This window comes from Abramis brama, assembly GCF_963993115.1.
Source record: "Abramis brama genome assembly, chromosome: 22".
NCBI classification, from domain to species: Eukaryota; Metazoa; Chordata; class Actinopteri; order Cypriniformes; family Leuciscidae; genus Abramis; species Abramis brama.
In genome coordinates, this window is record NC_139984.1 from 8,554,287 (window position 1) to 8,570,184 (window position 15,898).

The 15,898-nt window shown below is 37.8% G+C and overlaps 1 protein-coding gene across 1 annotated transcript in view; it reads right to left on the reverse strand.

Annotated features, from left to right (window-relative positions):
- Positions 1 to 342: 342 nt before the first annotated feature.
- LOC311073665 (ankyrin repeat and SAM domain-containing protein 1A) overlaps positions 343 to 15,898 on the reverse strand; it is a 134,833-nt gene continuing 119,277 nt past the window's right edge. Inside the window, 6 exon segments of the mRNA XM_084099573.1 lie at positions 343 to 2,087; positions 7,421 to 7,509; positions 11,123 to 11,287; positions 12,796 to 12,933; positions 14,071 to 14,157; positions 15,529 to 15,600. Coding sequence (XP_083955699.1) covers positions 2,084 to 2,087; positions 7,421 to 7,509; positions 11,123 to 11,287; positions 12,796 to 12,933; positions 14,071 to 14,157; positions 15,529 to 15,600 — 555 coding nt within the window. The 3' untranslated portion in view covers positions 343 to 2,083.

Sequence of the window (15,898 nt, forward strand, 5' to 3'; positions counted from 1 at the left end):
GTGTGAAACTGTCGAGTGAAATTGTTGCTGTGTCTTTCTGTAATACAGATCATTAATATACTGTGTCCAAATGTTCATTTAACACCTTGCAGGTCTAAAATGGGGGAATTTCTGTCCCTAAATGTTTTTGAATAAAACTTTTGCAACTTTAAGTTCTTTAATTTTCACCTGTTATTTGCAACAACAACAACAAAAAACTTCCAATACAGAAACAAAGTTAATATTTGTGCTAAATAAAATGAGCTGAAGATGCTTTAGATCTCAAATACAACTGGACATTTATGTGCAAGAACCTTCATTTGGTGCTTAAAGTTATAGATAAAAAAATGACATGACACTGGATATCATCTCTTCATTTATTGGATGTACAATTATGAAAAATAATAATCATAAAAAAGACTGGAAGCCCAAGATTATTTACAATCGTTCTCTTTGATTCTGTGGCAAGGTCTCTCAGAGATAACCATTGTCAGTCTCATGCTCACTTACACCATGATATGTTGAGCTTTAAAAAGACGTTCCTCTCTAGATATGACAAAAACATGACCAAAAAGTAAACAAAGAAAAAAAATACATACAGTACATACATATACATATATATATAGAGAGAGATATCTATAAAAGCATAATCATTCAAGTATCAAAAGACAGACCACCCAGGATTACTTTACAATCCAGTATTGTTTATATTTTAATCATTTAGCCATGAGTATGATCTGAACTGTCACCGTTGTATTCGCTAATGTGATTAGTTGTGCAAACACTGCGGCTGTTACAGGTGCTAGCATTAGCATCTGCTTGTATTTAGCACTGTACCCATTTTTAACGTACCATGTTAAAAATGAAGATTCAAAATAATCAAAACTAAAAAGTACCAGACTTAAAATCCTTGTAAACTAGGGCTAAATGCATATTAGGAATATTTCCCATCTAAACCTCATATTTATGCATTATTATCTACACAAAATATAAGCACAGGTTTGTCTAAGACGGATGGATATGCAAATTTAAACCTTTTAATCGGTTTCATTATTATTTTTTTCGACATACCCTGCTTTCTGCAACTTAATCATTAAAAGGAAGGAGACAAACAGTTCCATTAAGAAACTCTACACATAAAAACAACTCGCTGTTGTTTGTAGTGTCACATTAACGTCATCATTTTGTATTAGAAATCACAGTATACGTGTAAAAGTCACTACAAGTACCAAGATCTGGACTGTACCAATCTCATGCCATCATAAAGTTATTAACTAATCATAATAGTGTACCATAAGACGTCACAACACAGAGTATCTCCCGTTAAACTGCCATTGAGTTTCTGTCAAACCTTTCCTATTGAAACTCGTACCATAGTTCACATTCCCTATGTTTGAATGGTCTTGCCCACATTGTTCAGCTTGACAGACGTTTGTACTAAAGCCCGTCGGTTGACCGACTTGAAATACTGACAGTACGAATCAAACATCTCAACTTACGGATGGGACTGATCTGAATTGGACATCAAAAGACAAGACTGAACGCTCTAATCAGTGTTTTGGTGAACTAGAATCAGTGTTTTTAACTTCCTGGTTTTATTTTCAAAGTTATCAGAATGATGAAAGCATCTGCACTTTGTGAGATGAAAGACCATCAGTTTAGACGACAAAAGCACAGATAAAACAGGAGTGTGTAGACTGTCGCTTCTCGCTTCACAAAAAACTCGACCGAAATCAAAGCAAAGACGACGTCAACACTGGCTCCTGTCGCCGCGTGAGAATACAGCGACTGCTGCGTGTTTCTAAGTCTTTGATCACGTCTGAAGTCTGATAAAAGCAAGATGTTTATCAAAGGGAGAGGTTTCGTTGAGTGTGGGAGAGTTAAAATAGTGTGCGAGCGGAGCAGCGGACGGGTCTTTGGCTCGTGTGTTTAATGGGATGGGGAGATCACTGCAGGCGTGAGTAGTCTTCACACACTTACATATAACTATATAAACACCCAAACACACACACACACACACACAAAATACAACTGATGCTTCATCCACAGTCATGCTGTCACTGGCATCCCAACTTTCCTTTCTGTTTGGCATCCGACACACTGGTCAGCTACAGGGAGACATACACACACAGGGATTAAAACAAATCAAACAAATAAAGTGTGGGATCTAGTTAACATGCCAATACCATTTACAACAGATATGAGAAATGAAGGTGTGGAAAAGAAAGATGCTGTAGTACCAATAATTTCCCCCACAAAATCGTCTCCCCTTTGGACCCTAAAGAGAGCATTGGCTGCTCTAGAAATCATACATTACCAATGCTGACGTATGTTCTGGTGTGTGGGACGCACAAGTCCCAGCCAACTGAATAATCTACAATATTCTTGCTGAATATCCCGTTTCACTCAGAAATACATCCGATTAAAATAGGATTTAAAATAGGATACAAATGACATTTCACGGTGACTTCGATTACGCATCAAATATCATGCGATATAACCAGGGCTTGACATTAACGTTTTTGCTCATCAGCCACTGTGGCTTGTGGTTTTCCAAAGTTACTCGCCACTCAGCATTTCCACTGGCCACAATTCTGACATCGATACCATGAGGGAAAAACTGCCATTTAGATATTTTTAATATTATCTCATAATTTGTCAGAAGGTTTATTAGGCTGCTGTCACTTTAAGACCTGACGCACGGATCCATTACACTGATACACATGCGTTTTCTTTCCTTTATGTTCACTTAAAACATAACTGACTGTTTACACATGAATACTCGCAAAGACGGGCATTTTGACATTATTTTGTGTGTATTTGACTGTGTTTAAGTGCAATAAGCAGCAAAAAAAACCCTCAATTTAGGACTGAGAGACAGCTTTATGTGCCATAGTTTGGGTGTGAGAACAAAATCTGCGGGAACAAGTAAAATTATGGCCAATACGTGGAATCCCATGGCGAAATTCAAGCCCTGTAACATCAACAATATTCATCTGTATCAAATGAAACGAGTGAGTGAATGGAGGCGGGTTTGTGTCACTCGCTGTCAGAGAGAGAGAGAGAGAGAGAGAGAGAGAGAGAGAGAGCAGCTGGTCTCCGGTATCTATTCTGTGGAAAATTAGTGTTAAAAGCGTTTCAGATATTCGAAAAACTTATATTTTTGACAACACTACATTGCCATAGTTTATTATTTCAGATGCCTTTTTAAAAGAACACAATTGAAAAATGTATATATTATATGTGGGAGTGAGTGCGTGACACGCCACTGCTAAATACACACACATTAGGCAGGTGTTAATGTCAAGCCCTGGAAATAACTGCATAAATTATACTGTATATATGGCTCTCTAAGTTTTTTTCAGTTAGCTAATAGTTAGCACGCTTTAAGACCTTTAAGACTGGAATAGACCACAGCTTTTGCACAGATGTTGTCTTATCTAAAATATTTCCTGCTAGTTTCATGCATCTCCGTGCCCACTTTCTCAGATGATTATTGTACATAATTAATATTTAATGCCTATGTATTTATTTATGGTCATTCCCACATAAGGCTTTATTTTGGGATAATGACCAGGAGGACTATAATGGATACGTCTCAATCAGCTCCCCAGGTCGTGAATCATTACATCACATATTATATATATTATATCCACATTGACTATTAGGCATTACAAACGGCTAGCCCTTGGGGTCCAAAGGGAGAGGACTTTGAGGAGAGAACTGAATAACGCACAACAGAAGCAGCAGACTGACGTAAAGGGACAGTTAGAAACGTTTCAGGATGAAGAGAGAGCAGGCAATACAGGGAGATGTTAGACGGGATGAGATGCTGATCATAGGTCCATAAACACAACTTTATCCTTTGATACTGAACTAATCCTGTCCTCACTGTACAACTGTCCTCACTGTAAAAGGATGCAACAAATAAAACTGGCTGCCAGTGTGCCGTCATATGAAAGCCAATTTCTGCCACAAAAAGAACGTAATGCTTGGGTAAATCATAATTATGACATAAAACGTTGAATTTATGAGGTCATAATTACAAGATAATTAAGAGGTTAAAAAGAAAATTATGAGATAAAAGATCGCAACTTATCTCAGTTACGACCTTTTATCTCAATTTTCTTTTTAACCTCTTAATTATCTTAACCTCTTAAAGTCATAATTCTGACAAAAAGTAAGTCATTATGACTTCTGTTTTTATCTCAATTTTGACTGGTCAGTTTCAGCTTTTTGAGTTTTTAATCTCATAATTCATAATCTTGTTACATCATTTATGATTTAGTAAGTCAATATAATTAAAAGTCATAAAAGTAAAAGAAGTAACAGTCGTCAATTTCAACTTTTTATATCATATTTATGATTTAGTATGCCACTTTCAACTTAGTCTGGCACAAAAAGTTAATTATGACAATTCTGACTTCTCATAATTATGGCATACTACCTCATAAACATGATATAAAAGAAATTGAAATTATGAGATACATCAAGTATGACTTACCAAAGCATGTTTTTCTGTTTCTTATGTGGCGGATGGGCTTCCATATCATCATGATATTCTGAATGCGCTGTCATTTAGTTGTTTCCCCTGATAAGTGTTATGTATTTGTGAATGCACCCATATTTTACATGATCGCATGAGAATTTTTAAGGCTTGTGAAGAATACATGAACATAATTCCACATTTAAATCCCAAAGTAAAGAAAACAAAAGACAAAACAGCTTTTCTGAACCACAATGGCATTTGATCTTGTACGAACCCCTGTTTACTACAACACTGTTTTGAGTCTGCTTGTGCGTGTACCACCTGATCACGCCGATAACAAGCCGTCGATGTTACGCTTGACTCTGATTCCTTGACGTCAGACACATTTTGAGCTGGCGATCTGCTCAGACAACCCTTTGTGATTTGGTTCAGACATTTAGGCCCAGCCTGGTCTGCTAACTCAGACTTAAGACAACACATCATATCACAGTGCTAAACGCAAATCCATATACTGGCAGCAAACTTACATTTACAGTGAGGTACTTCAATCCCAATTCAGTTAACTTCTAAAGTACTTAAGGAAGCTTCTGCCAGTGTGTTAGGATGGACAGAATGTATAGCATCAATTAGATGTGCATAGTAACATAACAGGACTAATAATAATCCATCTAGCCCTCACAGTCCATCATAATATGTTTAGATGTCAGTAAGTGAGCTAAAAGAACACAAACTGCAAACAATGCTTAACATCTGATAATTTACTCGCACTTTCCATGAAAAAGGGTACAAGATGGGGCTCGACTAAAACTTAAAGCATAGTTCACCCAAACATGACATTTCTGTCATTAATTACTCTCCCTCGTGTCGTTCCAAACCCGTGAGACTTTCGCTCGTCTTCAGAACACAAATGAAGATCTTTATGATGAAATCTGAGAGTTTTCTGTCCCTCCATTGACAGTCTACGCAACTACTGCTTTCAAGCCCCAGAGAGATAGTAAAGACATCATTAAAGTAATCATGTGACTCCAGTGGTTTAACCTCGATTTTATGAAGCTACACAAGTGCTTTGTTTGCATTTTTGTTTTCATTTGTGTTCCCAAGATTAAGGAAAGTTGTACAGGTTTGGAACGACATGAGCGTGAGAAATTAATGACAGAAATTTCATCGCTTTAAAGTCAAGCTAATTTTTTATTCTTTGTAGCAAAGGGAAGGAGGTGCTTAACCTCTGTCCATCACCTCAGGAGGTCAAACTAAATATTATACAGTTATTATACGATTATTATACAAATATTATTACTTTTATATGAATGTTGGGACATGTTTGAACACTGTTTAAAAAAACTATTTATTTGTGACGTGTGCTTTTAAAAATAACTAAAAAAAATAAACATTAAATAAATTAAATTGATAAAAAAAAAAAAAAAAAAAGAGAATAAAATAAAAGATTCAGTTTAATTAAGCCTCACTCAGCAGGTGCTGGCTAGTTTTTGGTTCGTGGTTATTCTTATTCATAAACTTACCCTTAGTTAAAGAAATATATTTGTTTAATCCTTTTTTTTCTTACACTAACTTTGGTCACGGGGTTGAACAGCTGACAAATGCAGTCAATGATAATCTGCTTAAAAAATAAAAATGAAATGAGATTATTAGTAAGGTCCAAATGATGTAACAATTTTATGAAAAACTATTATTTAAAAATAAATAAGAGTAAATACAGTGCACTCAAATTATGAGACAGCTAAATACATGTTTGGCAATTAATTAACATAATTAGGTAATTAATGATTCAAATCAAATAAAACACTTCTGTGCTGTTTTGAGTGTTGGCTGTACATGCGATCATGTTATTTTTAGATAACGGCTCATCTAACATGTTTATTAGTTCTAATGTCACACTTTACAATAAGGTTAATTAGTTAACATTAGTTAATGTATTAACTAACATGAACTAATAAACAATGAGCAATAGATTTGTTACAGTGTTTATTAATCTTTGTTAGTGTTAGATAATAAAACTCCAGCTGTTCATTGTTTGTTCATGTTAGTTCACAGTGCATTAACTAATGTTAACAAATACAACCTTTGATTTTAATAACGTATCAGTAAATGTTGAAATTAAATATCAACTAAGATTAATAAATATTGTAGAAGTATTGTTCATTCTTAGTTCATATTAACTAACATTTATGGTTAACTAATGAACCTTATTGTAAAGTCTTACTGTTCTAATTCTAAATATTATGTGAATTGTGCCTTTATTGCTCCAAAAAAAGAAATTACAGGACACCAAAATGTACCATATTCATGGAAAGTGCCTTTAACGTGATCCTTGGCGGTGTTTTTTTTTATTTGACGCTACATGTTTAGTGAAGTCCAGGCGTTTTAGCTGAAACTGAAGAGGAGGAAGAGGAGGAGAGTCTTCATCAGTGTCTCATTGCGGTCGACGCCTGGTAGAGACGAGCACCACAGAAGAGAGGAAAAGAAAGAAAATAGTTAAGAGGAAAAAAACAGTCAGTGTGAAAGATGGAAGTGGAGTCCTTTGAGCAGAACGGAGTTGGAAATGTTAGTTTCTTGACGTTTGAAACAGGAAGGTTACATGACAGCACTGATGAGATGTTCTGGTCCTCAGCACTTATACTTTGGTTTCGGGACAGTTATGATACGACTACAGGCTCCTAAACCTACAGGGCTACGTCAGGACGGCGGGAAATGTGTTTGTTTGAGTGAGGCTGGAGGCCTCAGGAAAGGCGTCAGGACCGTGCGAGACAGACGGAGAAGTAAGAGGTGAATGGAGAAGGTGTCTTCCGTGTGGAGGAGAGCGAGGAGGAAGGAGTTCGGTCATGTCTATCTAGAGAGTGAAGGCACAGAGCAAAAGGAAAAGGTGTGAGGGGGGGTGGGGGAGGGGGGGCGTGGAGGAGAGGATCGTCCAATCAGAATATGGTGGTCTCGTACTTGGTGCTGACGGTGCGCTTGGGATCTTTGGAGTCCATGATCCAGGACGCACTGCTCTGACCGTGAGCGTCCACATCCAGCGCTTCCACCTGAAAGAGCAGAGTATCGCAGAGCGGTCAACACCTGGCCGTCACTACGCTTTATGAAGACACCAGCTCCTCTCACATTACGAGAGATTCGCCTCAGGTGTCCTTCACAGGAGTATTACTGCTTCTTTACTGGTTAAAAACAACAACTTTTGATTTAGTTAAAAGGTTGCACTTTATTACCAAAGAAAGTACTAGTAATATAATGCAACTACATTATTACCTTTATTATTAATAGGTTATTACCTAGTTATTACACAGTTATTGTAATTACTATAAGTAGTACATAGCATGTACATGGGGAACAGGACTGTTTGGTTACACTTTATTTTAAGGTGTCGTTGTTACAGTGTAATTATATATTTAAGTACTGAGTAATATTAAGCAACTACATGTACTTACTATAGGGTTAGGGTGGGATTAGGGTTTGGTTTAGGGTTAGTTGCATGTAATTATGCATAATTTACTGTTATTACTATGGTAAGTACATGTAACATAAGTAACAAGGACACTGTTAAATAAAGTGTTACCTAAAGTCTTCTGACAAGTGTATGTAACCCAGAATATTCATTGAATTGTAAAGGAACCCCATATTGCATCTAAATACAGTTGAAAGGTTTGAGTTTGGTAAGGTTTTTAATGTTTTTGAAAACAGTCTCTTCTGCTCACCAACAATACTGTAAAAACTAACTATAAAATAACTATTTCTATGTGAATATATGTTAAAATGTAATTTATTCCTGTGACAGTAAAGCTGAATTTTCAGCATCATTACTTCAGTGTCACATGATCCTTCAGAAATCATTCTGATATGCTGATTTGATGCTCAAGAAACATTTATTATAAGACAGTTGTGCTTAATATTTCTCTGGAAACAGTGATACTTTTTTTCAGGATTCTTTGATGAATAGAAACTTACAGAAGCTATAGAAGAATAAAACATTTAAAAGATACAGTAATTATGACTTTTTATCTCACAATTGGAGTTTACTTTATATCTCGCAATTCTGACTATATATCTCGCAATTCAGACTTTATATCTCGCAATTCTGACTTTATATCTCACAATTCTGACTTTATATCTCGCAATTCTGACTTTATATCTCGCAATTCTGACTTTATATCTCACAATTCTGACTTTATATCTCGCAATTCGGACTTTATATCTCGCAATTCTGACTTTATATCTCGCAATTCTGACTATATCTCGCAATTCTGACTTTATATCTCGCAATTCTGACTATATCTCGCAATTCTGACTTTATATCTCGCAATTCGGACTTTATATCTCGCAATTCTGACTTTATATCTCACAATTCTGACTTTATATCTCGCAATTCTGACTATCTCTCGCAATTCTGACTTTATATCTCGCAATTCTGACTATATCTCGCAATTCTGACTTTATATCTCGCAATTCTGACTATATCTCGCAATTCTGACTATATATCTCGCAATTCGGACTTTATATCTCGCAATTCTGACTTTATATCTCACAATTCTGACTTTATATCTCACAATTCTGACTTTATATCTCGCAATTCGGACTTTATATCTCGCAATTCGGACTTTATATCTCGCAATTCTGACTATATCTCGCAATTCTGACTTTATATCTCGCAATTCTGACTATATCTCGCAATTCTGACTTTATATCTCACAATTCTGACTTTATATCTCGCAATTCTGACTATATCTCGCAATTCTGACTTTATATCTCGCAATTCTGACTATATCTCGCAATTCTGACTTTATATCTCGCAATTCTGACTTTATATCTCGCAATTCTGACTTTATATCTCGCAATTCTAACTTTATATCTCATAATTCTGACTTTATATCTCGCAATTCTGACTTTATATCTCGCAATTCTGACTTTATATCTCGCAATTCTGACTATATCTCGCAATTCTGACTTTATATCTCGCAATTCTGACTTTATATCTCGCAATTCTGACTTTATATCTCGCAATTCTAACTTTATATCTCATAATTCTGACTTTATATCTCGCAATTCTGACTTTATATCTCACAATTTTGACTATATCTCACAATTCTGACTTTATATCTCGCAATTCTGACTATATCTCACAATTCTGAGATGTAAACTCGCAATTGTGAGAAAAAGTCGCAATTACCTTTTTATTTTTATTCTGTGGCAGAAACAAGCTTCCATAGAAACTTTAAAATAATAGCATTTGTTTGAAATAAAAAGTCTTTATGGTCTCTAAACTAACCTATATGATAAAGTATGTAATTAGCGCTCACAGCCTCATCTGAATGTGTGCTTCCTCACAGCACCAGCAGGGGGCTCCACAACACTATACGTACTTGTCAAAGCACTGGTAAATAAACATCCGTTACACTACAGCAAACGTGGGCTAGATATGGATCTGCCAGTAAGTCATAGAAATAGAGGAACCATGGGAATTGGAGCTATTGAAGTGACAAGGTGAATAAAGGACGAGCTGGATGAAGGAAAGATGGAAACTGAGCACTGGAAAGTGTAAAGAATAATTTGAACAAGAATACAGCAAGGTGAAGCTGAACTGAGAGGATGAAACCAAAGAAACATGTAAACATTAAGCAGTGACTGGACTACAAATGCAGACACAGACAGATGGGTTTTGGGAGGATCATTGAGCTCTAGGACTCAGCAGTGGGTCATTATGTTTTCTGTTTTTATGATTGATCCAGCGTTTGAAAGCAGGCGTCTATCAGTGGATATATTAGGGATCTTTTAAACGCTCTCGTGTGTATCTGTGTAAGCGCTCGGTGAAGAGCATCAAAGATGTCCATTTACAACATGTTTTGGAAGCGTTGATCATTGTAGCCAATCAGAGACGTATATGTTGAGCGAGTGAACACGATGGCCAATCAGAGGCCTTTAAGAGTCCACTCAATGCTAGAGGGAAATGCTGGTATCGTCACATTTTACAATTTCATAGAAGTCGGTACTTTTGACAACACTACATCTAACTTTCAAATATAGAACAAATTATATTAGTCGAATACTTATGAGAGTTAGCTTTTAATCTTTGCATATGTTCATGTAGCTCATGTATTGACGGCGTATTCTGGCTAAAAACTGCCCACTTAGACCCATTTAACATTTAGATATTAAGATGTTTTGGTCGATCACAAGCGGACGATGCTAAATACAGGTCTAAAATGCTTTGAGCTTGTCCACTTTCCATCACTTCCAGAGGTAGTTGAAAACACATTCGACCGGATTGCTTTCGTAGTGTAAACGCTCATGTGGTCGAATGTGTTCAAACAGCCACTAAAGACCGTCTTCTCTCCACATACTGACATGATGAGTAACATTATGAGAAGAGCTCTAGCCTGACGGGATTTAAACTGTGTCGGCTGAAGACCCAAGTTTGGTTTGAAGATGAAAAACAGGAAGAGACCATCTGACTGACATCTAAACAAACTAACCACAAGTCTAACATGGTGTAAATCAGAAATCCGACCAAAATATCGACTCTAACGTTTAACCTTTAGCGCAACTGGTAAAAACCTGTGCAGCCTGACTGGAGGAAGCTGTGTAGGAACCGGTGGGTTGTTCCAGGGCTCAGGATGAGTGTGTGTGTGTGTGTGTGTGCGCTCTCACCCCTGACTTGCGCATGCTCCCTCGTGGTTTGGGCGTGGGTCTGCTGCTCTTGGTCTCGATGATCTCGGTGTTCTGCTGCTGTCTGGTCCTCTGGGCCTGCAGTGCCAGCTGATAGGCCACTTCAAACGCCTGTCCCAGCGTCAGGATGATCTCGTAGGTCAGGTTCTGATGGGAGGTGGACACGCAGCGATTAACTACGATGATGGAGTGCTTAAACAGCAATTAAGAAATTATCAAAGAGCTCAAATGACCTCGATCCATCTTCAGAGGTTTCTTAAATAGCCTCATCAACAGAGTCATACATCAGTACATTTCTACAAGCCTCCACCATTACACTGCACTTAAGAGGCATTTTAACTCATAAAGTGTTTAATGGAAAGCTTAGTTATGTCAAGTAGTGTAATGAAGAGCAGCTTTTCATATAATTGCACATTAGACATCACTGAGTCTCTGAAAAGGGGCATAAGCAGCATTTCTCTCTCAATTCAGATTTTATAACTCTCAGTTGTGAGTTTAGCACAACTGAGTCACATTATGACTGAAAAACAGTCAGAATTACCTTTATTTTTTATTGTGTGGCAGAAACAAGCTTCCATTGTATTCTATTGTAATATATTTCCAGTCACATGATCCTTCAGAAATCATTCTAATATGCTGATTTGATAAAGAAACATTTATTATTATTGTTATCAATGTTGAAACCAGTAGTGCTGCTTCATATTTTTTGTGGAAACTGTGATTCATTTTTCAGGATTCTTTGATGAATATAAAGTTCATAAGAACATTTGGTAACACTTTACAATAAGGTTTCATTTGTTAACATTAATGTATTAACTAACATGAACTGACAATGAGCAACACAGTTAATTTTGAAATTATTAACTAAAATTAATAAATGTAGTATTGTTGAAGTAGTATTGTTCATTCTTAGTTCTTGTTAACTCAAATAGTTAACTAATGTTAACTAATGAAACCTTATTGTAAAGTGTTACCGAACATATATTTCAAATAGAAATATTTCATAACAAATGTCTATACATTCACTTTTGATCAAAACTTAAAATCACACTTTTAAATCTTAAAAAAGAAACTAAAATGGATTTTCAAAAGATGGTTTTGTTGTCTTTATTGCATGCCTCATATAACCTCTTAACTCAAAAGTAAAAGCTTATAGCTATTTATGAATCACCTGAATAGTCAATTATCAGTTCTAATAATGGCTTGATTTGTGAACTATCAAATGAATCATTAATTGCAGCTCTACTAGAGTCTGGCTGTAAGTATTCAAGGTCTAGTGTATCTGTATCATTCAGGCAGCTGTATGATCAATGCAACTTTAATGGGCTCACAAACTCTCCTATAAAACTCTGTGATACTATCAGAGTCCTGGCACACGGCCCGTGGCACTCGGCACACCAGAGAGAGAGAGAGAGACAGAGAGACAGAGAGAGAGAGAGAGAGAGAGAGAGAGAGAGAGAGAGAGAGAGACAGAGAGACAGAGAGAGACAGAGAGAGGGAGAGAGAGAGAGAAAAAGACAGTCGCGATGTCGAGAGCAGTGCTCCTCAAATGGGTCATGACAGACAGCTTTCTGTGCAGAAGTTCTGTAAATCAGCATCTGAAACTGAAGCCCAACCGTTGAGAACCCCTGAAGCGCTGGTCATGTTTGTCTCACCACGTCTACGGTGCTGAACACATGGCAGTAATGATGGCTGCTCTGCAGGTCTTTAGTGATGTAAGCGAAGGTGCAGAGGTCCTCAGGGTCCTGAGCCGCACACGAGATGTTCCGGATCTCATGTTCTGCGATGATGTTCTGCACACACAAAACAAGATCATATTAGGAGACAGCCTCAACAGCAATCACAGAAACACTATATATATAGTGTTATATAAAACACCCGCCAAAAGCGTGTGTATTTCAGTCAGTCCTACTTGCCATGCTGGCGGCTTGAATTTTATATATAATATATAAATTTTTCAATTGTAGTCTTTTAAAAATGCATCTGAAATAAACTAAGTGCAATGTAGTGTTGTCCAAAATATCGATTTTTCAATATTGATCCTGAAATATCTGAAACATGTCCAATACTAACTTTCCACAGAATAGACACAGGAGACCAGCTGATCTTTCTCTCTCTCTCTCTCTCTCTCTCTCTCTCATCTCTCCGACAGCGAGTGACACACAAACCCGCCTCCACTCACTCATTTCATTTGCTCCATGCTCCTTCATATTGCACATAATTTTACTACATAAAGCTGCCTCTCAGCACTAAATTGAGTTATTTTTCGCTTAAACAGTCAAATACACAAAATAATGTCAAAATGGTCTTGGACAGTATTCGCATAAACACAGTGAGTTATGTTTAAAGTGCATGTAAACAGTTGAGAAAGAAACCGCATGTGTATCAGTGTAATGGATCCGTGCGTCAGGTCTTAAAGGGACAGCAGCCTAATAAACCTGCTGACAAATTATGAGATCATATTAAAAATATCTAAATGGCAGTTCTTCCCTCATGGTATCGATGCCAAAATTGTGGCCAGTGGAAATGCTGAGTGGCGAGTAACTTTGGAAAACCACAAGTCACAGTGGCTGATGAGCAAAAACGTTAATGTCAAGCATCATTTTAATAATTATAACAACAATAACAGATTAACGTCAATGCAGTGTCTACAGGATCAAAACAACTTAAAACCTTAATGAATATGAATAAATATAATCAGGAGCCCCTTCAGACACCCGTGACCTTTAGCAAAGCCAAAATGACTCAGAGCTCAGGATCAGCCAGGAGTCACTCAATAAGTCTGAGTTTATCAGTCATGTGACGCGATGAGAACACAGCACCCCCCTCCCCCCACAGAGATGTCCCATGAGCCACAGGGGTTTCAGTTTAATGAGCGGCTGTTTATCTGCCTGCCCGGGGCGGACGACAGAGGAGGATGATGTCATCACCTTGTTGGCAGCATCGATGAATTTCACACCCTTGTATGTGATGGAGAGGACGATGGTGGGGATCTTCCTCATCTGCTCTGTCGACCTCTGAGAGAGAGAGAGAGAGAGAGGATTATAGAAGGGTTGTGAATATAATGCCCCAAATATTTCACCACAACACTTTTTATTACCATTTCATCATAACACTGTAACCAACAGGACAAAATTTGTGCACTGGGAATCATATTTTTTCAAATAAAGACACTAATTTTACATTTACAGTGAATATGACATGAATATGACAAGGTGGGCAACTGGGAAAAGTGCAGTGTAGTTTGAAATAAAGTTTGTTGATCGTGCGTCTCCAGTGACAGCAGAACTCGCTCTGCTGTTCGCATGGACCGGTTTCGGTCTGACACACGTCCTGCTTCTGACACATCGGCCAAACAAAACGCTTCTCGGCCGATGCTGAATTAAAAAACACCAAATATTGCCCGATATATCGGTCGACCATTCATTTTGTCCCAAAGTTCTCATGACTGTAAAACAGTAGTTCTTGATCAAGAGCTTGGGGTTCATTAGCTAACATTAGCTGAACGATGACTTTACAGTATTTAAATTAGGGATGACCCGAGTCAACCTCAAGGATCGATATATCGGGGCCGATTTAGCATTTTTTAACAGATCGGTATTGGCTATCCTAAGCCCGATCCTTTATTTCAGTCTGCGGTCACGCAGGTGTCGAGCTGTAGGTGGCGTGAGCTCCGTCAAGTGGGTTTGCCAACCGCCATTAAAAAGAGAAGCTCAAACGTGCGCGAATGAGGTCATTATTATTACCTTTTTATTATTATTATTATTATTATTATGAAAAATGTGGTTATTTTCTTTTCTTGATCCAAAATATATTTTCATTTATTTATTTTTAAGATTGAAATATTAAACACGACCAGTTTCATTGTAAGATTCACCAATAGCCAGTGCTAATATTCAAAGGACATACATCCCCATGCCCTTCTTTTATCATTTACGTAGTAAAGAAAACAGTTTTTTTTTCCTCTGGCTGGCTCTCTCGATTAGAAGCATCACTCTGGCCCGACTGCTCAATCTGACTACATCTCTGCAGTGACCGGCTGAGCAAACAGCTCTGCTGAATTATTTAAGCATTTAAACCCGAACGTACATGACTGCTTATCAAAAACAGCCCTTAAAGTGCAAATCAGCAGCCTGGCACACACACACACACACACACACACACACACACACACAAGTTCATTTTCCAGACCTCTGTATCTACTGTATTATGAAACGGTCTTTTTTGCGCTAGTGTCCTGTAGAGGACTCGCATGGGTGGCAGTTTCCCTGACAGTGATGCTTGCTGCCCGCTCCAGAATATAATGATGATCTCAGTGTCCTGGCGAGACGCTCACAGGAGAGACCTTGAGCTCTCACTGGCTGAAGAACACCTCAGTGAACACCTACCCTCATTTTAGCACAGGCGTCCTGCGTTGACTCCGTTCCTCTTAGTTCTTTAATGAGCATCGAGCCCAGATACTGCAGAGCGAGAGAGAGAGAGAGAGAGAGAGAGAGAGAGAGAGAGAGAGAGAGAGAGAGAGAGAGAGAGAGAGAGAGAGAGAGAGAGAGAGAGAGAGAGAGAGAGAGAGAGAGAGCGAAAGAGAGAGAGAGAGAGAGAGAGAGAGAAAGAGAAAGAGAGAGAGAGAGAGAGAGAGAGAAAGAGCGCGAGAGAGAGAGAGAAAGAGAGAGAGCGCGATAGAGAGAGAGAGCACGAGAGAGAGAGAGAGAGAGAGCGCGAGAGTGAGAGAGAGAGAGAGAGAGAGAGAGAGAGAAAGAG